At 37.1% G+C, this 25,997-nt stretch overlaps 1 protein-coding gene across 3 annotated transcripts in view; it reads left to right on the forward strand.

Moving 5' to 3' along the window:
* The window catches only part of LOC131046198 (E3 ubiquitin-protein ligase At3g02290), a 109,216-nt gene that overhangs the window by 32,467 nt on the left and 50,752 nt on the right, over positions 1–25,997 (forward strand). For all 3 annotated transcript variants that reach the window (XM_057979874.2, XM_057979875.2, XM_057979873.2), the window contains one exon: positions 596–1,028. In XM_057979874.2, coding sequence (XP_057835857.2) covers positions 596–1,028 — 433 coding nt within the window. The remainder of the gene's footprint in view (positions 1–595; positions 1,029–25,997) is intronic.

A 25,997-nucleotide genomic window follows, 5' to 3' on the forward strand; every position in this document is an offset into this window, starting at 1 on the left:
CGGGCAGGGAGTTCTCATTCTATGGGAACATTTTGTAAATGCTGATGTCATAATCAGGATGACTATTCCTACTGATTAGTCACTTCTCTATATGAATAGGCACAAGGCAAGGGAGGCAAGGGAGGCAAGGGGACCACAAAGCACAAAAGAATCTCTTGAGAATTTAGAAAAAAAGCGTTGTCATCCATTTACTAACAAATGCTTAGAGATATTTGTGTGTTTTTCCAGTTACCGTACCTTGTTGTTATTCACCAATGCATTTCATGGATTTAATTATTTAAAGGTCCTAGAGAGATGACTATTTAATGAAAAATAGTCATTATCATCATAGTGATGATTTGAGCAATAAAGATACTGTTAGTCAGTGGAAAAATTCACCCACCCCCCAAAACAAATCTACATAATATTTTTGTGTTAAGAGCATTGTTAGTGTATGTATGCGAAAATATTTTTATTCTAGTAATTTGATGAGATCCGCTAGATTTGAGATTGGCATGGTTCTGTTAATTTCTTCATTAAAGCAGGTTTGGCTAGTTAGGAAAATATTTCATCAGCTTACTTGTGTGTTTATTCTTTTTCATGTGTTTCTCTGCAGTATTCATCAGTTTTTTATAGAGTTGAAGGTAATAGTGTTTCTTCATCTATTCAAGGAGTCCCTTCATCGTCAGCTGGATTCCTAGGTGTCACTTCACCTGACAGTTCCCCACCTGATACATATCGGGCTCCTCCAAGGCCCTTGCCCTATGATACAGATCCCAGGTATCTCCGTTTACAGCGTGATGGTTTGGTTTCACGACGTGACAAGACTGGTAGCCATTTGCATGGAGAGTCTGAGCCCCTTAGACGAACCAATAATGATGAAGATGGTGAACCCTTGACAACCTTGCAGAGTTGGAATGAGGCAGATTATGAGGATCAAGGCCAACCTGAATCACCTGGAAAACGACAGACATTAAAAGCAATGATGAGAATTGAATCTAGCCTATCTCTCCTGGGAGATGAAGATGTCTGCCCCACTTGTCTTGATGGTATTTCACACTATTTGCTTTTATATTCCTTTTGTTATTAGTAATTCAAGTTAAAAAATTGAATTGGTTTCTATGTAGAAGTAGCTATCACTTTTGGATTTTGGCTTGATCTCTAATTTTTACATGTTCTTTTTTTAATCAGCAAAGTAATAGATATATTTTAAGAGCTGTTAATTTTATAAAACTGGTCTTAAAGTCATTGGAGCAATTTCCACTGAAGGAGGTTGAGTAACAAAAACTACTCACCCCTTAAATAGTAATAATTTCTGATACTCGAGAGTATAGACTGACCAAAAGGACCCCTCTGATTCAAAAGAAGCAAATATGGAGGCATTGTGATACGAATTCATATACCTAATAGACTATAGAAGCTACATTGATAACATAAGCCCCAGGAATATAAGAAATTGATTATATAAAAAAACTTCACTTGAACTTTGCGGGTGAGTCCAAGAGCCTATCAGAGACAAAAGAGCCTTTCAGTCACACTTCCAAGTGCCTTGGACCATTCCTTCAGGATGCTATGAGCTTTTTAGCAATATCATCCTGGGTCTTAATGGTCTCCTTGTGTTTTGTCTTCCATTTAACTTATTATGACAATTTCCCAATCCTAAAAGGACAGTCCCTTCCAGCCATCACCCTTTTTTCAGCTGTGGGCATATCATTTTACATTGATATCACTCCTTGAAGGCCTCCCTGTTTGATTGTGCATTCCTCTTCCTTTATTACATTTCAGGATCCAAATTGATTGTTGAAATGAGGTAGCCAAGTTTCATTGAGACTGAAAACAGAATCTCCTCTTCTTGACTTGTGTGGTTAATTGTTCCTTATAAGGTTTCCAATTAATAATTCTGTTATGGAAAACAGCTTTACTTCTCTTTATTTTTTTAAGGGCGTTTTCTATACAAGAGATTGATTTCATCCTCAAAGACATTTTAGTAAATTTAAATTGAAATGGTGCATGCAGCTTTAACTATGGTTGCATTTAAGCACTGTTGATTATGTTTTAAGAAGTTTGGGAAGTTTATAAATTGACCTGAAATTTTATCAAGCAACTCATCAGGAAAGGCATAAATCGCTCTCAACCAACAGAAATCATAAAGCATGTCACTCACAAGTTTGTGTGTCTATCTCATAAAACTATTAAAATATTGGAAAACCTTAGCCTCCATAAGATTTCTCGTGTAGTAGCTGTATTCCATGGTGTTAAAGATCATACAGCCCTAATGTTTATCCAGTACATATCCTTGCTATATGAAACTGGTCTAGGCACAAGAGAACTAACGAGGATTATTCAAAGAAACCCAATTGTTGCTAAATCAATCTGCCACTGCCCACTCTCTATTTGGTAGGAGCATCTCCCTTATTTCTGCAACATGTCTATTCATAGAAGAGGGGAAACACTCTCTTCTGTCTCAATTAGTTGTGGAGTTGTAACTAACAGGGAGCCAGCTAAGGAAAGAGTTATCTCTGTATTGTTCAAAGAGGGAGGTGCCAACAGTAATTATCGCCCAAGATGAAATGAAAAATATGCTAATTTATCTAACATAGCTGGTGCTGGTGGGCAAATTTACAGGTCCCTGGCTATCTGCCAAAGTGTTGAAATCCCAGGTCAACTGGGAATAGAGAAATAAAGAAGGGGAAACAATGAAATCCCCTTTCATGATGGGTTTATTTGTGGCCACTTTCTCTGACAGAAGAAAAGGATCTGATATTGTGTAGTGGCTCCTGGTTCCTTGGCCCCTGTGGACATGTTGTGACCTTTTCACACATCGCCCCATTGCTAACGGGGACCCCCTCTTTGCCAGTTTCCTGCATTGTTAGGTTAGGGTTTTGGCTGCTTAGTGGGCAATTTTGCATTTCCCGTGCCCGAGTCCCGGAGTTTTGATCATGCCTAGTGCCGTCTAGGGTTTTGAAGTGTTAGGATCAAGTTGCAAAAGATGATATTTTTAATGATCCTAAGTTTTGCTAAGTGTTAGACCTATTGAACGTTAACGTGTTTTTAAACACGCGCATCAATGATTTTAAAGTGCCAAGATATTCACAGACCTTTTGGAGTTGTTTTCTCGCTCCTAAGGTAATATTTAAGTTGGTTTCGCACTTTATTCCAATATTTTCCTAGCGTTTCACTCATATTTTTGGAAAATTAGTATAAGTCCAATTAAATTTAAAGTCGTTGAGTGATTTCGAGTGGTTAAAATGATAAAATCCTAAGGGAAATTCATATTCCAAGGGTCAAAGGGTCAAAATCCATGCTAGAGGTGTTTTTCCCCTCACATTCCAGACTACCCAACCCATTCCCCCACTCAAAATCCATACTACACATGGGTTTCCCCTGGAATCCATACTGGCCACTAATTTCCCCCACTGTTTATCCACACCTGGAGCGATTTTCCCCTCGAAATGCTAAAATTTGGCTTAAGTGTCAGGATTTATCCAGACTGCCATCGAATTTCCCCTGGGAGTGCGGACTGGAGTGCAAGGATAATTCCATGCCTGGGTCGATTTTCCACCAAGATTTTTGTGACAACTAAGTGAGGATTTTTGTCCGGATTTTTATCTAGACAGGGATCGATTTTCCCCTGAGCATTTTTGTAAGGATTTTTGTTCGGATTTTTATCCAGACAGGGATCGATTTTCCACTGGGAACATTATGAAGAGTTTTGAGTCTGGATTTTTGTCCTGACTGAGGTCGATTTTCCACCAGGGAGGTATTTTTCCAAGTTAAGTGAGTTTTGAGTATGGATTTCTGTCCAGACACCCATCGAATTTCCCCTGGGGGGTGATTTTTGCAAAATGAGTGCATTTTTGTCTGGATTTTTGTCCAAACTCACATCGAATTTCCCCTGGGATGGTTTTTATGTGCATTTTGATGATTTTGAGCATGGATTTTTATCCAAGCATGGGTCGAATTTCCCCTATGGGGCGAATTTTGACACTTAAGTGATTTTTTAAAGGGATTTTTTAATCCCAACCTATATCGATTTTCCCCTGGAGGCTTTATTTTGGATTTAATTTGCAATATTTTAACAGATAAGCCCCATTTTGATTGCTTTTAAATAATTATTAAATGATTATTTAAAATTTAAAAGCAAATTTAATAACTTGCAATAATTATTAAATGTTTGAACCTTCTAGAAGCAAGTTAGGGTTTCACCAAGCAAGTATTTATACAAGTGTTTTTTATCCCACATTGCTTGTGTGGTGAAAGTTGGAGGTGAAAGCAAGTATATGAGAGGAACTTCAACATTATTTTAATATTATTTTTGCCAAGTGTCTCCATGAGAGCGATTTTTCTCCAAGTTGGGCGAATTTTTTTAGCAAGGCATTTTTGTGAAGTGTGGGATTGAGGATTTGTTTTCCTCCATTTTTTCTAGCTTGCTGATCTATTCCTCTTGGCTGCCATTAAAGACCAGTTTCAGATTTTCGATTTTGCTAAGTTTGGTGATTTTTTCCAAATTTTACAATTTTTGGTAAAAGTTGGCAAATTCATGATTGGAAACTTGGGCGATTTTTCCTCCACCATTTTTGCTGCTGTTCAGACCTTCATTGCTGCAGATTGCTGCCATTAACAACAATTTTCAAAATTTTGAAAATTTCGATTTTTTGCTAAGGCAAATTTTTGTGTTTGGGGTATTCAACCCCAACTTGGGCGATTTTTCCAGATTGCTGCCATCCTTCATTGTTGCAGATCAAGGTTGCCATTGACATCAAATTTTCAGAATTCCATTTAGGCGCTAGACTTGGGAAAAATTCGATTTTGCTTGGAAGTGTTTTGGTGCCATGTTTTGATGATTTTCATGCATGTTTGTTGGCTGCCATCACTTCCAACTTGCCGATTCGCTTCAGATCTGAGGTTTGCTTCAGATTTTGACCTCCATTAATGGCTGCCATTAATTTTCAGACTTAAGTTTTTATTGCCCAGCCAATTCCAACTTAAATATTTAGCATTCAGAGGTGTTTTATGGAGTTTTCTGTGCACTTTTTAGACCATTTTATCACTGTTGCAGGTCTGAAACTCCATTGTTAGGTGGTTGTCCTCAGAAATTTTCATTTCCAGCCACCTAACCAATTTTGGCGAATTTGCTTGGGGCTGTTTCCTTAGAAATTTTTTCATCATTTTCAGGGATTTAAACCACTTTGCAAGGTGCTAGTAAGTTTGAAGTGTTCGATTTTCAGACTTGTCCTTAGAAAACTAATTTTTACCAGCCATACTTACATTCCAGAAAATGATTGTTTTCATCAGTAAAACTGATTTTTATTGATTTTATGCACATTTTGAAGACTACAACATGTTTTGAAAGTCTGATTTTTCAGGTTGTCTTCAAAATTTTTTGACCTCCATTGTTGATTGCGGAAGGTGCTTTCAGACATTCATTGTGTGAAAACACAACCTTTCACACCTTTCCTTAGTCATCACTTATCCGGTATACTTCTTTGCATTTTTTGCTTGCATATTTTCTAAGCATAAGGAGGTATAAATGAATTTTATGGAAGGCTTCCATGCCTTAGTGTTGTCACACATTGAACGTAATTGCTAAAATTTACCAAGTGTATGGATTATTTTCCTGACTCCATGCTCTGAATTAGCTAAATCTCTAGAAAGTCAGGAATTTTATTACAAGTATTTATTTTTATCCTAGGACTAACTTCCAGCTTCGTACAGGTGTGATGTCAAAATCAGATACAAGGAAAGGAAAGAGCTGCTGAAGATTGGATTTTATCGAGAGTTTAAGATTTCATCCAGATGAAAGGAGATCACTGATACCAACATGCATTTCCTGGACTTCGACCAGATGCAGCGTCAGATGTTCGGATCTAGAGATCAGGTTCCTTCTCCAGCATATGCGAATATTATGAAGAGTGGCATTTTCCATGCCGCTGGGTTTCCACAATCCATACAGTGCAGTGAGTTGATCATGGAATGTGCACGATGTTACGATCCGCTCACAAGAATGATTAAGAGTCCCAAGGGTGTCGTCATTGCCTACCTTGCTGAGGATGCCATTGTTGAGGTGTTCGGAATTCCACGCGGAACAGACAAGAAGGTCGGAAGGATTAGAGGAGAGAAGTTCACTCATAAGGTTGACATAGAAGATTATTGGGCTAACTTAATGGACGAACAAGCAGTGAAGAGAAGAATGTGGTCCAGAATGTCAGTGGATTTCATGAGGAAGTGTGGACTTTTCCTCATCCCTGATCAGGTATTAGATGATAGAGATCATACACACCCGCATTATGAGAATGAAATGAAGAAGGCAATCCTATTGCCAAATTGGTCAGAGTCAGAAGAAATTGACCTGAATACATTGATGAGAGAAGTCTTGAATTTCTCCCGCACATGGGTAGATATACAGATGAACAAATTAGTTGACATGGGTGTTCCCTTCACTTATGAAAGGATGAAGCCGGAAGAGTCTACCTCCGAGGATGATCAGAGGACTGTCAGTGATGTCAGGATTCATGCAGACGAAGAGAGTCAAGCTCCCAAGAGAAGGAAGAGCATGCCTGGAGAAGTCAAGGCTAGAGGGAAGAAGATTGAGGATGTGAAGAAGAAACATAAGACTATCACTTCACTCATCATTCCTTCACCCCCTCCCAGTGCCTCGTCAATCGAAGTGATTGAAGTAACAGAACAGAATAAGGAGACTCAGCAGTGTTCCAACACAGTGATACTACCAGAGAAAATTCAGGAATTCCATACCACAGCGACATCTGCACCTCCTGATGAGAATGATGACCAGCTGGGATCCCCTACTGTCCTTTTGGAAGTTAGCTTGGGAAATGAAGTATATGATTGGACTAAGGATAATCCTGATGATAATGATGAAGTCATCTCGGCACTGAAGGACATTGATCGAGAAATATGTCTCGATGATGGTATGGAGATGACCGCTATTCTTGAATGGTTGAAGGAGAGTATGGAAAAAAGTAAACAAATGATAGAGGTACAACCTATTGATGATATTGATGACTACATAGCTAGGAGTGCTAAGAAGAAGGAGCCCAGAAGAGCGGAGATTTTGTCACACATAGCTAGAGATGAGACAGGAATGCGGATTGCGCAGATTGTTGTTCCTAGAGCCGGCGTGATAGCGGACACTGCTACTCTCCATGGATTTCCAGATCACTTCAGTCGCCCTTGGTCATCCATCCGCAGGGCAGGAATTCCAGGAGATTGGTGACAACCTCCAAGCAATCAATGCAAAGTTAGACACAGCGATTGCGGAGAATGAAAGGTACAAAGAAGAAAACATTAGACTCAGAGAGTATATTGCAGGGACTAGGCATGGAGATCCCACCCTTATTTCCCCTATTGCAGTTGACCATGGAATACATTCACACTGCGAGGTAGCAAGAGGTACACACTCAGAGGTGGAAAAGTGGATTGAAAGCACAAGAAAGCAGGCAGATGATTTCCTTACTCAGTTTGTCCAAGCATATGATAAGACAACAACGCTCGTATTCAGAATCCAGTATTTGGAGGGAGTTTGGGAAGAATTCCGGCCTATCCAAGAGAAGACTATTCCACGCCTCCTGGCATTGAAGAAGGTTCCTAATTCCACCTTGGTCAACGAGAACATTGTGCACAGTGGAGACATATATAATTTCCATGGTTGGTATTGTGCACTAGCTTGAAAGAAATCAGCTTATGAGAACGCCCAATCGAGTTGTATGGAGATGGAAGGATTAATTCAGGACATTCAGATGAAAATCGTTGCCTCGATTGAGGAATTATTGGGTGTTGATGTTAGGGATGCTAGTGGTTTACACTTAGCCGAATTAAGAGACAAGATGAAATTTATGTATTTTTGCCAGTTGGACTCTTTGCAGAAGAGTCAGATAGATGACTTGGTCTCTTTGTTGATTCATGTTCATAATTCGCAGAAGCTCATGCCTGAATGGAAGAACACTTTGAATGCTTGCTCGGATTCATTGGATGTGATTGATTTACAACAGGATACCTTGCCTAGCATTTCCATGGAGGAATTAGATTCAGTATTGGCTAGATTCTTGGAGTATGCTAGGAAAGAGAGAGATGCAGGAAGGAATCTTCTAGAAGATTCCCTATATGATGACTAGATATCTTTTCATTAGGCCATATGTTGGTGGCGGCATTTTTTATGTAACCCTAATTAGTGCAATTCTAGGGTTTTGTTGGCATGATCTCAGCCATTGATCTTAGATCAATCTGGGCCATCCATTTTGTAAGAGACTCTATATATGCCCCTTTGTCTCTCATTTGTAAGAGAGAGTTTTTGTTGAATTGTTGGTATATGCTATAGCTATTTGAATCCTAATCATTGTTCAATTGTTGGTGATTTTGCTCTTCAAATGTTGTATTTGCGTTCATGGTTCTCAATTTCTCCAAGTTAGATTAGAATTTAGATTAGAATTTATTTTCATGTATGTTAGATTGAGTGAAAGATTTGTTGAATTCATTTGTGTGGAATCCTTAATCCATACCACTAGCCTCTTTCCGCTGGTAAGTGCGCCTTGTGTGGTCAACTGGAGTTTGAGTAAGCATAACTTCAACTATTATGCGTCCGTTGACAAGCATCAACTTGGATGGTGTCTTCGTTTGATGGTGATAGTCTGAAAATCATTAAGTATACCTTAGATGATTGCACTAAGCTTGTGTCAATACCTGATTGTGAGACCTTGCCTGGTTTGATTCCACTAGATCCATTCATCATTTCCTACATTCCTAGGATTAGAATAGATTTCGTGAACCCCTATTCTTTTTCCCCCTTTTTTTAGTAAGAAGTAAATCTAGAGCCTTATTGATAAATCTTAAGTTGTCAACACACCTATTCCGCATCATTCATGATAATCCAAACATTTGCGTAAGTCCCCAAAGTGAAACGCAGCAATTCACATCAACCACTGAACTTACCCACTCGTCAAGACCTGACATGTAGAAACCTTGGAATCATTTTAGTTGATCTCATTCTTAGCATCTGAGGTGATTTTGTTCAAGAGAGGGTAAATTACCTTTGTACTTTATTCTGAAATGTTTTGTGCATAAAAAACACATCAACAGGACATTACTTGAACGATTGGACCCCTAATTTCGACCCTCTAGAGGAGGCTCTATCAGTATGGCTGAGGCTGATCTTGCTATCTCTCAATCTCTGGCATGAAGAGGCACTAAATGCCGTTGGGAATACTATTGGGATTTATAAAACATTGGCAGAACCAAAGTATAATAACTAGTCTATAGCCTGCATCTATGTTCAAGTTGATCTCTTGAAGGTTCTTCTAGAGGCCATAAATCTCAAGAAGAATTGACTTGGTGTTCACTCAAATCCTTGATTATGGGCAGATTCGCTTAAGTCAAACTTTTACCATGAACATAGGCATTTAATGAGAGAGAAAAACTATAACACAAGAAGCCCAAAAGGATGGATATCAACAAGTCTTCTGATTGCAATATAGAATGTGCAGAAACAAGACCAGCTAATAAAGGTCTCTTCACCTCAAACTATTTTGAAGCTCTAATGCAAGAGGAGATTGTGGAGGAAGGATAAACAAACAATGAAGATGAAGAGGAAAACACCCCTGTAGAAAATGCAACAAAAAACCAAGCCACATAAAACTTTTCTTCCCAATATGAAGAAAGATGTGTGATTCAAGAAGACAAGGATTAGGATGTAAAAAACATTATGTGTCCCCTCCTTGATCGTTATACATAGCATAAATGAAACAATTATTATTTATTAATTAATATAAATTTATCAACGAATGATTATTTGAAATTATTAAATATATATTTTTTTAAATTAATATTTCTATATCAATAATAATATTCTTGAAATATTTAAATTAATATTATATTACATAAATTATAAACAAATATTTCAATCTGTCATGCCCCCGTATCAATTGATATGGTGATGTTTTGATAACTGATTATTTATTTAATATATTTGATATAGTAGTTAGTTGATTAATTATTTATTTAATATATCTAAAAATAACAATAGTTACTGATTGGTTAAGTCAATCAGTAATCACCCTAAACATTGCCTAAACAGAACCATATATTATTGTCAATATCCATATAAGGGACAGCAATTACTAATCATCAAACCCACCCTTAAGACAGCAACTAGTGGATGTCTATGAAAGGGTGTGATCTCCTAAATTCTAAGTGCCCCGTGATTACATGTGTTGCGATATCATTCAGAATATTATAACGTAATCATTGTGTTGAGGAAAATCGACTCATGGTTATTAAGTTCCAAAGGTAACGATTTGTTTGAAGAAAGCGGTGCTTGCAAAGACTAATGAAAGAAGCAGCTGTAAACACAACAATAATACTACGATTTTTAAGGCAACAATCACAAAAATAAATAACGTGAAATAATGTGTGTTTAAATGCCAAATATACAATCTAACTTGAAAAGACGTGATTTGTCTATATTGACTAAAGCCAATAAAAAGATATGACCTTTCCATGAAAGGTTATGTGTAACGTATATAAAGAGATTAAAATCATTTTTGTAAGGGGGATATAAAAAAAATAAAAAGAGGAGATATATATTATCTGGCAGCCATCGATCAGATCAGATCAGAACTGTTACAGGCAGTAACATCCTTGTTCTGGGTGGTATGCATGGGGATATGCTTAATATGAATGCTTAATATATGAAGCACGATAATGTTCTTATGCAGAATTTAATAATAATATAATTATAGAAAATAATATAATGATTGTAATTTCTATAATATTTTATAAGAACTGTAGTATAGTACTAACTGAATATATATATATATATATATATATAGAAATAGTAATTTGCATAGATGGCACACTCGCAGAGTATTCGGCGAGTTTCAAAAACTCGCCGAGTTTTTGAGCTCTGCGAGTTTTTCTGACTTCAACTCGCAGCAAAAACTCGGCGAGTTTCTTTAAAAAACTCGGCTAGACTAAAAAAAGAGGCCCAAACATGTCAAAAAATTATCATTTTTTGTTTTTTCATGTCAGTTTCATTCTCTTCATCAGAATATACACATGAAAAATAACATTTAAGTATAAGTGGCATTTCAATATGTCTTTTTCCTTTCTTATACTTTATAACACCTGACGCCTTTATAGAATAATAAAAGTATTTTTGGCCTCGCGGGGTGCTGCCCCTCGACCCCGCCCTGTATCGCGACAGGGAGCGCACAAGGGGCGATGCCCCTTGACCCCAACTTGGGGGCGCTGCCCCCAAACCCCCGTCGAAAAATATAGGGGGAAACTGCGTTGATGGAAGTAGGGAAAATTTATTTTCCGAGTCTGATTAGGCTCCATATAACAACATAATTAGCATTGAAGAAATCTTGGTATCATACATTTTAGAGTTGAAAGTTTGAAACTATCAGTATGAATGATGAAATTTCAAATATTGCGCGTTTGTAGATCTCCACTGGGAAGAGGAAGAGGAATAGTAAATTTTTTTAGGCTTTTAGCTAGAGTTGGGAAGAGGAAGTTGTAATTGTAATTTGTAATGATGTATTTACTTTTGGTTTTACAAAAAACTATTTACTATTTTGCTTCCAGCCATCAACATTCCTCATGAGGATGCGATTTTGTACACTTTGCATTTAAATATATCTAGAATCAGCTTGTTTCTTTTGTGTTATCATTTATTGACTCATTGGATGCATCTTCTCATTAAATTTTGCAAAAAAATGCATTTTTTACAAAGTTTAAGCGTGTTTTTAAGTTGCCGAGTTTTTCCTGAGTTTTCCCCGAGTTTTTTTCCTAGGGGCTTGGCGAGTCAAGCCGAGTCGCGAGTAGTTCAACTATGGTAATTTGAATGAACAAGTAAATCTGAGATTATAAATCAGATTGAATTATCAATTCAATATCAAAAAGAAGATTAGGTTATCACCAATTGGATTCACGTTAAGATAGTGTTGTCCCCTAATCAATTTAGTTTAAGTTTAAGTCATAAGTATGTTGAGATGGATTAATTATGGTTAAAACAGGCCTGAACTTAGTAGGGGACATTACATTCTGGCATCCCCTTTGCAAACTAAAAATCAAAAGGAAGAAAGAAAAATGTGGATGTTCACTCCCAAGATGCAGCTGAGAACATTACAGCTAGGAAAACTGTTTACAATAGGTCTGGCCTTTAAAGTTCATTGTATAGCAGGTAATCAATAAAAAATCATTCTGGAAATATAAGAGGACTAGGAAAGAAGCAAAAGAAAACTTTACTTCGTCTAACAAAAGGACAGGAGCTGTCCATATTACTTCAGGTTAGATTAGTTTTAAATCTCTGGAGACCTTTTGGATGCATATCCTCTTATGCGTCTGGAGATTTTACCCAACCTAACTTCTGACCACAAACCAATTTGCTTTCTATTTTATCAAAAAAGAACAAATTGTAGGCCTTCTCCTTTTAAGTATTCACCCCTTTGGCTAAAAATGAGGTTTTTGAACAGGCTGTCAAACAAGTTTGGCCAGAAGCATGTTCTCAAATCTTTTCTTGGTCAAAGTTGGGTGAACAAAATTCAGAATACTAGGGCTGCAATAAGCGGGCTTCAATCAAATCATAAGCATCATGATGCCAAGGATTTGAAGCAACAACTGGAGGATCTACAATCAAGATTGAAGAAGGGCCTTGCGAAGACTTAATGGTTCAGCAACAATAATTTTCAAACCAATTAATTACTCTTCTCAAAGGTAAAGAATCCCTTTGGAGATTGAAATCTAGAATGTCATGGCTTGCTGAAGGGGACCATAATGCTAAATGCTTTGACTGTAACACAGGGAAGGAGGAGCACAATGCCATCACTAAGCTTCAAGTTGTCTCAGGTTACATAATAGATTCTGTTCAAGGCACAAAGGATCATGCTTTGCAACACTTTCAGAAGCTCTACAAAGAAGACACCCACAATCAAAGCACACAACTAAACAAACTCTGTTGAGCACTCCTATTGCCACAATTGAACAAACCAGAGACTTTTTTAAGAAGTGAGCATAAAAGAATTGAGGAAGTGGTATACAGTATGAAAAGAGATAAAACCCCATGCTCTGTTGGCTTCACTACAATTTTTTTTCAGGACTTGTAGGATGCAGTCAAAGAAGATCTATTTGAGATGGTGGGAGGCTTTATGAAACATCATAGAATCCACAGGGGTATCAACTCTTCCATTTCGATCCCAGTTCCCAGAGAACCCCATGTGTTCAAAGTTGAAAGGTATCAGCCTATCACTCTTCGCAATGCCTCTTACAAGATTATAATCAAGCTTATTTCTAAACAGCTGGAAAATCTCATTCTTAATCTAATTTCAAAGAAGCAAATGGGATTTATCCTGAAAAGACATATATCTGAAGGAATAATCCTCACTAAAGAGACTATCCATTCTAGTAAGCAAACAAAAAAGAACATCAATGGCCAGGAAACTTGATATGGCCATGTAATATCTCCTTCCTAAGCAGTTAAGTGTGATGGACTATTAGCCTATTCAGTGGGTTCACGTAGGCTAATAAGTTGGGTTAGGGAACTCATGATGACAGTTTGATTCAGCAGTGACAGGTGTTCCTTTGAGCTCAGTCTGTTGAGATGTGCATAACACCCTTTTCTGGAGTAGATTTGGATGGGTTTCCATACTATTTTTAGTAAGTCAATTTTGGGCACCGACCTTTTTTTTTGTTAAAGTGCCAAGTAAAATTTTAATGTGACCGGTGCTGCTGGCACAACATTCCCCTCGGTACCACATGAAATGCTTTTGACCCGGAGCTATGAACCAGTGAGGTCACAAACGGAGGACCTCATCCCCTATTAACAATGTTGAGGCTCGAACCCGTGAGCACGTTGGATCATCAAAGGCACAAGCCTATGATCACAATGGTCCGGCGTGGGTTTAAACCTTGGTGGGCACAACAACAACACCACTACTCAACCAACACACTATGGGAAGTACCCTAGTTCTGGGCACCAACTAAGCTAGTTGTCAATATTGTTATTTTTAGAATGGCCGGTGGATGTAGTTAATGATGATATCTCTATAATTGATATAGTCCATTGCTTTTAAATAAAATAACGATAAGTAATAAAATTATAAAGTTAAATTAAAGATTTAAATTTATTGTTATTTTAATATATCTAATAAAGGACTATAGGGACACACAAATTATTAAAGTGCAAAATACTTAAAAAAGGGAGATCTTTTTGAATGAGGTGCCACTTTGGAGACATCAGGAGACTTAAATTAAATAAAGAAAGCAAATACCAAAGAGGGCATGGATTTTTGTGGGACTATAAAAGCAAGTTTTTGGAGCTCATTTGTTAGGCTTGATTTGATATTTTGGAAATCTTCTTTGCTGGTTGAGCTTGTTCAGCCTATAGCTTTGCAAAGATGAAAACCCTTGCAAGGAGCATCTTCCACATCGGTAAGAGACCCAATTTGGAGGATTGCTTGCTGGTTCCATCTAGAAATCATAGTGGGATTTCATTGTAGCTCGATATTTTCAGTTTGATTCACAAAGAGCTTAGTGCAGATTGAAGAAGGATTGTTTGAGTAGATTCAAGTGAGTTTGCAGCAGATTTGAGGAGAGATTGTATTTCATTTGCTAGTCGTACTTGCTTGGGAGTGGTGTGAGAATCTAGAAAGAAGGTCGATTGGTATTTTGGAGAGGTTTGCTGCTATTTGGGGACATCTAGGGCTTGTGCACATAAAGACACCCATTTCATGGCCTTTGGAGGTGATTCTTGAGGGTGGCATCCAAGTACCTTGATGCCAGTTTGTAGATTTCAATCCAAAAGTAGACTTATGTATTTCTAGATTTGGTGGGTATGCTTGTAATGTGTTTTTAAAGCATTTTGGTTATTTGGATGTTGTTCATATTGATGACACATTGTAAAACCAACTTTGAAAATAAATTTGAGATATCATTTGTGGGTTTTCCTTAATATTGCTATTTTTTGAGTTATTTCATTGTTGCAAGTTATTTCATTATCATACAAATCTTCTGCATATCTTTCTTCTTCCATAAACACATTCAAATCAGAAAACAAAAAAAAAAACTGGGCTGTATGTTATAGTGGTATTAGAGTAGTGTATCTTGCCATCCAAAGGGTTTAGTATGATAGAGCAATGATATGTTAGGATTTGACCATCAACCTTTCACACATCACTACAACATTCGTAGGAACAGGTCTAATAGGAAATTGGTTGCAGAAGGACAAAGGGTAATAGAAGGATAGAGAACAAGTAACATGGGGGACAAAGATCCTAGAGATCCAGGAGAAGAGTGTTTTTTAAACTTGATAGATGCTCTTGTTAGAGGGAAACAGGTTGTAGAGAAGAGAGCTGTAATGTCCCTACTTTGAAATATAATTTAATAATAACAATAATAAAATTAAAATACAAAAGAATAAAAATAAAAAATTAAATTAAAATATAAAAGAATATAATTAAATATAATTAAGTTGATGAATGGTCAAAAGACATGGAAGGAAAGTTGTGACTCCTTCAACAATAAGATATAAAAGGGAGAAGAGAACCTCATTTGAGAGGGGGACAATTTGAAAATCAGAAGTGCAGATATGATTTAAATAAGAAGTGCAGATCTGATTATGAAAGGTTGTGTCCCTTTCAAATGGCAGAAATAATGAAGAGTTGCACTCTTTCAACGGGTGCTAATGGTGAAAGGGTGTGTCTCTTGCCAAAGGGCATACATGATGAAGAGGTGTGACCTCTCCCTCACATTGAGAGATATAAAGGAAAGGAATCAAAAGGATCCAAGAGAACACCATGGATTAGATCAGATCAAATCAGATCAGAACTGTTTATAAGTTACAGGCAGTAACATCCTTGCTCTTGGTGGTATGCATGAGGATTTGCTTAATAGGTATGCTGCCTGATAATGTTCTTATGCAGAATTTAATATCAATATTAATATATGATAATATTAATAGTAATGTTTATAGTTGCAATACATATGACAGTCATATTTAATATCATATGTAGTGGCAGACCAGATCTGACACATGTCAAATCTGTCTGCCTTTACAGTCATTAGATAGACTAATAATTAGTGCACATGCTGCAGAGTTGGGAGCAGAAGAAACAAATCATAGGTTGAGGTTGATAGAATTGATGGCTCAACAATTGGGAATAAATGTGGGTGCAAATAATGCCAATAATGCAAATATTGGAGACAACAATGGTCAAGGAGAAAACTTAGATCATGATGGGAATGCAAATTAGCGAACAAGAACAATAGCTTCTAGACATCTTATGCCTACCTTTCCACCTAGGGCTCAACCTTAGGTTGACAATGAGCCTCAAGTAATAGATTTGCAGGATCAATTCATGCAAGATTGGTCGAATGGAGTACTCGGGTTTTTGGTTGCTATATCATTAAGGGATTATATTGATGTTAGGATGAAGCATTGACCCTGCGCTGGAGGTAGAGCACAACACCATGATTTGCAGAAAAAAGTGGGGAAACTACCTCTTCCTTACTTTGATGGTTCAGGTGAGACTTCAGCTAGAGATTGGGTATAGAAAGTGGAAACATATTTTTAGCTTAATCCCATGTTTGAGGAAGAAACAATCAAATATGCAGCAAGACATCTGGATGGCATTGCACATGAGTGGTGGCACCATGGAATGGTCACCATGGGTCACGATCAAATCACTTCATATGTGGAGTTCACAGAGAGACTAATAGAGTGGTTTGATAAGAAAGATCCATAGTTGCATTTCAAGGAGTTAGCTTAGCTCAAACAATGGGGCTTTGTAGATGCATATGTAGCCGATTTCTAGAGATTTGTAGTATTAGTCATCAATATTTCAGAGAGGAGGCTCATGGTTCTTGTTGGGGTACATTTTATCATATACCGAACATTAGAATAAAGTACCCAAAGATAAATTATCCCCTCTTGAAAAATCACCACTTATGCTAAGATTGCTAGAAGATCATATGGCGATTCCAAGGTTTCTTTTGTTAGGTCTTGACATGTGGATAAGCTCAATGGGCGTTTTGATTTGCTGGTAATACACAAAGGGACTTATGCTTGGATTTTTCAATTCACAATGAAGGTTTAGACAATGAAGCTTTATTATTCGGGACTTGGATCATGAAAAACAGAAAAGGAGACAAGGGTTTAGAAGTTCTAATCTATTCCTAGGAATTCAAGAGACGGTATTGACCAGGTGATCTCAATAAACCACACTTTGCTTCGCCTCACTTAGGACAACTACACAAAGTGGGTGCAATCTTCAAGGGATGTGCTTATGATTGGAAGTTAAGCATACACAAAAGAAAGCTCAGACTAACTTTACATAGTGAATGAAAATCATCCATTCACCAAAAGTATGAGCGGAGAAAAACCACAAATCAATACTTATCAGATCTTGCATTCAATCTAACATACATGAAATAAATTCTAATCTATTATGTTGAGGAAATTGAAAACCTCGCTAATCATTCAGATAAAAGAGATTACAAGGCCTTAAGAGAAAGCACACAAGGAATGTATTATCTGGAAATGACCTTCATGCAACAATGTTTCAAAAACCTCACACTCTACAAATGAGAGGAGGAAACCTTATATAGGAGTCCAAAAATTTTGAATGGCCGAGATCGAACAACGATCAAGGGCCCAGATTGAAAGATCAAAACCCTAATTAGGGTTTCCTAAAATTAACTACCCCTCGACCAATGAGAAAATTACATTTGGGGACACTTGTCCTTATTGCTAAATATGAACCAACAATAAAAATAGAAGGTTGTTGCATTGTGAAGTGTTCCCTCTAGAAGCTTTTGTGGATAAGTTAGGTTCATTGAACCTAGACATGCTGACTTGGAACAATCTGATTGGTTGGAAGATGACGAGGCGCCACCTCAACTTGTTGGATATCTTCTTTGAGTTCTCCAATTTGTGTGAAGAAATTGTCTAAGTATGGAAATTTGTTTCTTCTTGTCACCATCTAAATCTTGATTAGGAGCTTGTCCTTAATTCTTCAGGAGATGAAATCCTTCAAGAAGTTGTCCTGATTGCTTCCATAGGTCTGGTATTGTGGATGAAATTCCCCAAGAAGTATGAAATACTTCTCATTAAGTCTGAGGTCTTTTCTTTCTTGATGCCTTGAGATTCTTTCAAGTACCTTGAATTCGGAGAAGAATTCCTCTAGGCCTTTGTCATAATAGCTCTTCCCATACTTAGCCAAATTTTGGCCATCTTTATGCTCGGACGAACCTTGCTTGTGGATTTGTCTTCAATTTTGAATTTGGCTTGAAACTCCATTTGTGTTTTCTACGATGATCCCGCCTTAGCTCTCATCCAAAATCTGCAAAACCAAAAGAAATTAAGTTAGAATCCTCATTTTGAACGTGAATTTTGAAGGTTTGATGGCAAAGTGTGCTCTGATTCGCCACTTCCTCAACACTTTTAGTTTTCAACAAGCCGCAAACACTTAGAAATTTTACAAACCCTTGAAAACTCAATCTAATTTGAAGGTTTGGGAGTGAAATTTGTCTTTGATTACTCTGAAAATGAATAACTTAGTCCTAAAATTCGTGATATGAATGTCAAAATCAGATTTGGATATAGGGAAATATCTGAAAAATAAACTAAGTTGTGAAAACCAACTCCATTTTCCATGAAAACTTCATCAAAATTTGAAAATTAGATTGAAAAACTTAACCAATTTGCCTTGAATACCCCTATCACCTTCAAAATTTTGGATAGGAAAGAGGTTGAAGGAATGCTTGATCTGAAGATCTTCACTACTTCCCCTTGCAAATGCCTCAGAAAATTTCTTTGAATTGTTCTTGAAGTCTCAGAAAATATGTGAATTTGCTCTTCAAAACAGTCAAGAATCTTCCTCAAAATGTATGAACTTGTGAAAAATGTTGGAAATCTCAGACTTAAACTTAAAATCTCCTTTGAAATTACTTTAATCTGCAGAAAAATCTTCAAAATATTCTCAACCTGCACAAAACTTCTCTCAAAATGCCTCTCAACTTGTTCTTGAAATTCGAACTTCATATGATGAAATGAGAGAATGAAAGGCATTTGTATGAAGTTCAAATTTCATAATTAGAAACACAAAGGATCTTCAAAATTTGTTTCTAATTCGCTCTTCATTCATCGAACTTGGACATTCAGTCTTTAATCTTTCAAAGGAAGTTGCTAAATTTAGACTCAGTGAACTGTCATACCTTTGGCAAGTTCGAACTCCCAATTTTAGTTCAAAATGAAAGTTTCTAAATTGGTTTTCAGTTGAGTTTAGTCCTTCAACAAATTTCTCATTTCGAATCGATTCTGAGTTTAGTTCAATAAGAAAGTTTCTATTTTCAGTTTGAGTTCATGAATTGAACTCCATCTTTCTTTCTTTTTCCAAATTTTGAAACTTTCTAAAACTTTCTTCCTTCCCTTAGTTCGAACTTAGGCAGATTTTCTTGACAGTAAGGCGGATTTTGTCAATCTTTTCCATATAAGGGCGGACTTGGTTAGATTTGTGTACCATTCTTGCTATTACTTCACACCCTAAGGCGGACTGCATCAAACCTTTGCACTATGCCAAGCAGACTTCATGAAACTTGTGCACCATCTCTCATGTTTTACTTCAGCTTGCTGTGTTAAGCGGACTTCCTTAATTTGTTGCACTTTGTTGATTAGTCCTAGGCGGACTTCCTTCATCTTATGCACTTGGACTTGTAGGAGGGCGGACTTGGTTGATTCCATGCTCCTAATGTTTACTGCTTCTTTCACCTCTTGGGTGGACTTAGACATACTCTTGCACTTCTTTCCTTGCTCTTCACAAGGCGGACTTGAGGGGAGTTGAGAACCTTTATAACATGGCAGACTTGATGAAATTTATGCACCTTCTCCATGGGCGGGGTTCAAGAGACTCATGCATCTTATACTCAATCAAGGGCGGAGTTCATTGGTTTTGTGCACCACATCATGGGTGGACTTCCTTGCTTCTATGACTCAGCTAAGTCTTTTTTTGAGAGAACTTCATGACATTTATGCACCAAGGAGGGTGGACTTCATTGAGTTTGGGAACCATAAACTAGCAGGTTGGGCAAACTTTACTAACTTCATGCCACGTTGCTTGAGGGCGGAGTTTATCATGTTTGAGCACCAAGAAGGTGGACTTAACCACTTTCATGACCCATTTTTCATTACCTCCAAGGCGGACTTTATGAATTTCATGCACTCAACTTCAAGGCGGACTTCATGAATTTCAGGAACCATGAAATCAAAACTTCGAATCTCCATAACTTGAACACTTATTCTCAGATTGCCTTGAAATTCGAAAACCACTCTTCAATCCTCAGATTCCTCTTGATCCCTAAAATCTAGGAATTTGGCTTTTTCGAACAAAACTTGATTTTCAAAGGAATTTGACGATTGTTTTCAGTGCATCTCAGTGTCGGTAGTGCAAACCCTAGATCCACTTTCTAAAAATAGAAAGAGCAAGGTTCCCTAAAAAAATAGGAAAAACTTTCTAAAAATAGCCATTACGGTGATCGTGCTCAAAATACCAAAAACAAAACTTCCTAAAAAATAGGAAAAAGCAAAAAGCAAAACTTGAAAGTTGTCCAAATTATCTCAAATCAATTGCGATCTTCGTCCTTTGGGCTTTCTAGACACAATGACAACGTCTAGACTCTGTTCTAACCATGGCTTGCACACACTGAATCATAATGTTGAAAACTCAGGTTGTTCCAAACTAACAAACTTGATGCGAGAGGTCATCCTTTGGGCTTTCTAGACACAATGACGACGTCTAGACTCTGTCCTAACCATGTCTTGCACACACTAAATCATAATGTTGAAAACTCAGGTTGTTCCAAACTAACAAACTTGATGCGAGAGGTCACAAGGGACTAACAAAAACCCTTGAAAGCAAGAAAAAGGGAGGGTTCCCACTCTCAATGAGGCTATGTGTGAAAAAGGTCACAATAGTTCTTTTCATGGATGGCTTGTCAGATCCTTTGAGAGGATTTATTAAGGCACTTAACCCACCCACCTTACAAGAAACCATCAAAAGGCTAGAGACATAGAGACTTCTACTTCTAGAGGCAAATTTCAGTCTAAAGGATTCCCTCATAAGAAGGATAAGAACAAGAAAACATTTCATAGGGACTCAAATCAATCAATAAATGAATACAATAGGTTGGATAGTGAGCAGCTATATGTCCTACAAAGGAAGAAATTGAGTTTTCATTGTAGAGAGCCTTGGGACCCATCTCACAAGTGCATTGTGAAGGCAAAGGAAAAACAATTGGAATATTTATCTACTAAAAAATCTGCATTAGAAAAATCAGATCAGCAATCTGATTCGGGGAGTAGTGATTGGAAAGCTCATCACGAGAGGAGAAAACGAGTGATGGTACCATTGCCCAACTCTCTAGTGTCCAGAAGGTAGTTACTTTTAAGGTGAAAGGTGTGTTATAGGGGGAGCAAATCATAACTCTTATTGATATAAGTGCCACTCATAACTTCATTGATGAGGGCTTTGTGGCTAGGAGAGGCCTATAGACAAAAGAACATGGTGGTTTTAAGGTTATGGTAGTTGATGGGTACAAACTCTCTTGTACTCGTAAGATTTCCAATCTGAGCATATAGTTGGGAGATTAGGAATTGAAGGATGAATTCTATGTGGTCAATATTGGGGACATTGATGTGGTCTTAGGGATGCATTGGATGCTATCTCTTGTAGAGTTCTCTTTTAACTTATAGAAAATGGAAATGAAGTTGGAGTCCAATGGGAAAAAAAAAAGTGCTTAGAGGACTATCAAATGGAGGTCCTAGAGTTGTATCCTTCAAAAGGATGGAGTGTTTGATTAGATACTCAGGTGGCATGGGCAATAGAGTGAATTATGATGTCTACATTCAGAGTTCAGAAAAAGAACAACTACCATCTGCGTATTCAAAAGTTGCTATTAAAGCATAACAAGGTGTTTGGGAGTATTCCTTGTGGAGTGCCACCAGAGAGAGGGATAGAGCATGCCATAGAGCTAGAGGAGGGTGCCAAAATAGTGATTAATACACCTTATCGAAATCCTAAGAGATATAAGGATGAGATAGAGAAATTCATTAATGAGTTACTGGAGATGGGGCACATTAGACTCAATAAGAGCCCATTTGCATTAATAGTAGTTCTAGTGATGAGATAGAGAAAGTCATTAATGAGTTACTAGAGATGGGGCACATTAGACTCAATAAGAGCCCGTTTGCATCAACAGTAGTTCTAGTGAAGAAAAAGGATGGGACATTGTGGATGTGCATTGATTATAGGGCACTTTATAAGAAAATAAAAAACAGGTATCCCATTCCTAGGATTGATGAGTTGTATGGACATTGCTACTTTTCAAAGATAGATTTGAGGTTAGGCTACTATCAAATATGGATGAGGAAAGAGGACATAGAGAACACAGTGTTTAGATGCCACTTTGGGCACTTTCAATTTTTGGTGATGCCCTTTGGTTTGACTAATGCACCGACTACTTTCCAAAGCTGCATGAATTAAATATTTGGAAAACAGTTAAGGAAGTTTGTTTTGATATTTTTTGATGGCATCCCGAGTTTCAGTAGACATGGGAAGAGCATATGAGGCATATTGAGGTCTTGAGCATATTAGAGAGCAAGTCCCTATATGCATATTAGTGCAAAGGGAGTGAGAGTTGATCCGAAGAAGATCAAGGCTATAGTTGATTGGCCTACACATACGAATCTCACTTAGCTTAAGGGATTCTTTGGTCAATGTGGTTTCTACAAGAGGTTTGTTAAGGGCTTTTCACAAACTATAGCTCCACTTACAAACATGACAAAAAATGGAGCTTTTGAGTGGTCTGCCCTAGCACAAAATTATTTTTAGCACTTCAAACAGGCGATGTCTACATTTCCAGTGATGGCAATACTAGATTTCTTCAAACCATTTGAGTTGGAGTGTGATGCTTTAAGAGAGGTGATTGGAGTTCTTTTGATGCAGGAGAAGCACCCCATAGCATTTGAGAGCAAAAACTAAGAGGTGTGGACAAGAGTTACTTTATTTATGACAAGGAGATGTTGGCCATCATGCATACCTTGGCCAAATTCAAACCATATCTAGTACGGGGTAAATTCATCATCAAAACAGACCACGATAGCATCAAGTATTTTATGAACTAGAAGGATCTTAATGATAGGTAATAGAAGTGGTTTAGTAGACTACATGCATATGATTTTGACATTGTATATGTAAAGGTGAAAACGAATGTAGTTATTGATGCATTTTCCAGGAGGTCTCATTTGTGTTCATTGGTTGAGATCACTGCTGATTGGAGAGTGTTTATTTCAGCAAAGTATGCTAAGGATTCTTGGGTAGCAAGAATCATTGAGGGCATTATCCACAATAATAGGTACACATGGTGCTCGATGAGCTGATCATTTATAATGAGAGAATCTATTCGGTGCCTACTTCACAACTGAAGGTGATGACATTAAGGACTTTTCATGATGCATCTATGGCTGGTCACCTGGGATTCTTCAAGACTTATAGGCAGACCCAGGAGAGTTTCACATGGAAAAGACTCAAAGATGAAGTCCTTAAGTATGTTAGAGATTGTTCTACTTGCTAGCAGAATAAAAATGAGCACACTTATCCAAATTGTCTACTTCAGCCCTTACCCATTCCTTATCAGAAATGGGAATGCATCTCCATGGACTTCATCATTGGACTACCTAAGGTAGGCAAGGATTGCATATATGTTTTGGTTGACATGTTGACACTACCTAAGGTACAAGGCAAGGATTGCATATATGTTTTGGTTGACATGTTGACCAAATTCACACAGTTCTTTGCTATTTCTGCAACATACTACAACATAGGTAGCTGATCTATTCTTTAGGGATATTTTCAGATTACATGGGACGCCCAAGAGCATAGTGAGTGACAAGGACAAGTTCCTAAAGCCTCTTTTGGCATGAGCTTTCCAAATTGAGTGGGAACAAATCATACTATCTTTTCTTTATCATTCTTAACATGCTCAAATTTCTAGCAACATAAGCATTGCACCTTTCTTTATGATTGTGAATTGGAAAAAAAGAACTGTGTTTTGTACCCTAAGACCTAAGATTGCATAGATGTGTGCTTTTTGAGCTCTTAGAAGAAACTTAACTCATTTGTTCTTGTGGTTCCTTCTGCAACAAGTATGAACTAACCTTGTCAAAGGTCAAAGCTTGTTTTTCTCCCTTAAAGTTTAGAGACTCCAACGAATTCTCATAGGAGGTGGCAAGTTGTTGATGATTAGGGCCACCATATCTTCTTCATCCATTGGTTTGTTGACTACAATGAGTTGACAGAAGATGTTTTGACAAAAAACCCCCTCATGCAGTTTAGTAGAAAAATATAAATATTAAATAGAAACATTATTCAGAGATCATATTTTTCAAATTGTCCATAGTGCATGTGTAGATGTAACATTTCAAGCTTCAAGGAGTAAAATATGTAACGTTGACAACTTGAGATTCAACAAAGCTTCCCTATGATGCTCATCATAGTCACCTGAGATATTGATAGGCCTACTTTTTGTTGCTCATAGGGTTGTCATGGTATCTTCCAATTCCATATGTTATAGTTTTTGCTTGTTAATTTAATGTGACTTGGACAACACTAAATTCTAAATAGTAGCCATTTTACTAAACAAACCTAGAAAAATGATTCGGAATTTTTTACATGTGATAGAAAAGTTCGCATCATATTAGAAAAATATTTGAAAACACCCTTTTAAAAATTGTCAAACTAAAAACAATTTGAATCTAGACTTTAAATGGAGACCACTGGTATTACTATATTAGTTAGAATGCATTAGAATAATAATGTAATAAAGGGTATTCACACGTTTATGTATTTGGGTAGTTACATGTAGGTTATTTGATAAGGTTTTTGTAGTTGTTGCAGCTCTTCAGCAAGCCTGGTGTATTATCAATTGATGAGGTGGATGTAACATCAAATATGGCAATAATGAATTTTTATATCTATATAATATTGTAATTTTACTTTGAGACACAAGCCATTTAAAGCCATTTTCTCTTATCTCATTTCTTTGCTCATATCAACAACTAGGGCTTTGCATAAAATACTCAAAATCCTTGATTTTAAAATCTCCTTCAAGATTCTTAGACAAGAAATTTTGAATCCAGACTTTGAAGAGAGAACAAAAAAATACCTAGTGTCAGCATATTAATTTGTACCTTTCAGTACAACACAAAATGGAATATGTGCATAGGAGCATTGCTCTTCGAATTAGAAGGGAAAGCTCACTATAAAACAAAAATCAACCTATTATGAAAAATATGGACTTGCAATTCACAATCTTTATAGTGGTTTTCAAGGGTGATTAAAGTTCATGTTAAATAAAACTAGAAGTATGCTTTTTTGGATTAACCTAGAGAAAAAGTTTGAGACCTATGTAATGTCTCTGAAATAACCCCCTTAGTCTTTTCTGTTTTTGAACACAACACTAGCACCCATTAGTGTTAGCAATAAGCAAAGTTTACCATCTCGACCACTTGTGCAGTGGGAGGATAAGATAAAACATTGAAAGAACACCACATTTTGGCGGTATGACCAACCACTTCCACTTATTTAGTGGGGATTACAAAGATTGACTACAAGCTTATTGAAAGCAAAACTTGGAGGTGTAACCAGCCACTTCCACCTTTTAGCAAGCAAAACAAAAACTAAACTCAACCACATATTCAGCGGGAGTGCTAATAACAATGCTGGAAATTAATGAAATAAGAAATTGGCTGTGAACCAACCACTTCCACTTGTTCAGTGGGGTAACAATATTAGCTTCAAAATCTGAAAATTAAATAACGTTGTTTAGTACTACTAAATCAGCAGATTACAATAAGGCTAACATTGAAGCATCATGAGAAAACGCTGCTGCTATGATTCAAGAAGTTAGAGAAACAAATCCAAACTCAATGCTGACAAATTATGATGATACAGGAG

This window comes from Cryptomeria japonica, chromosome 2 (assembly GCF_030272615.1).
Source record: "Cryptomeria japonica chromosome 2, Sugi_1.0, whole genome shotgun sequence".
In the NCBI taxonomy this organism is placed as follows: Eukaryota; Viridiplantae; Streptophyta; class Pinopsida; order Cupressales; family Cupressaceae; genus Cryptomeria; species Cryptomeria japonica.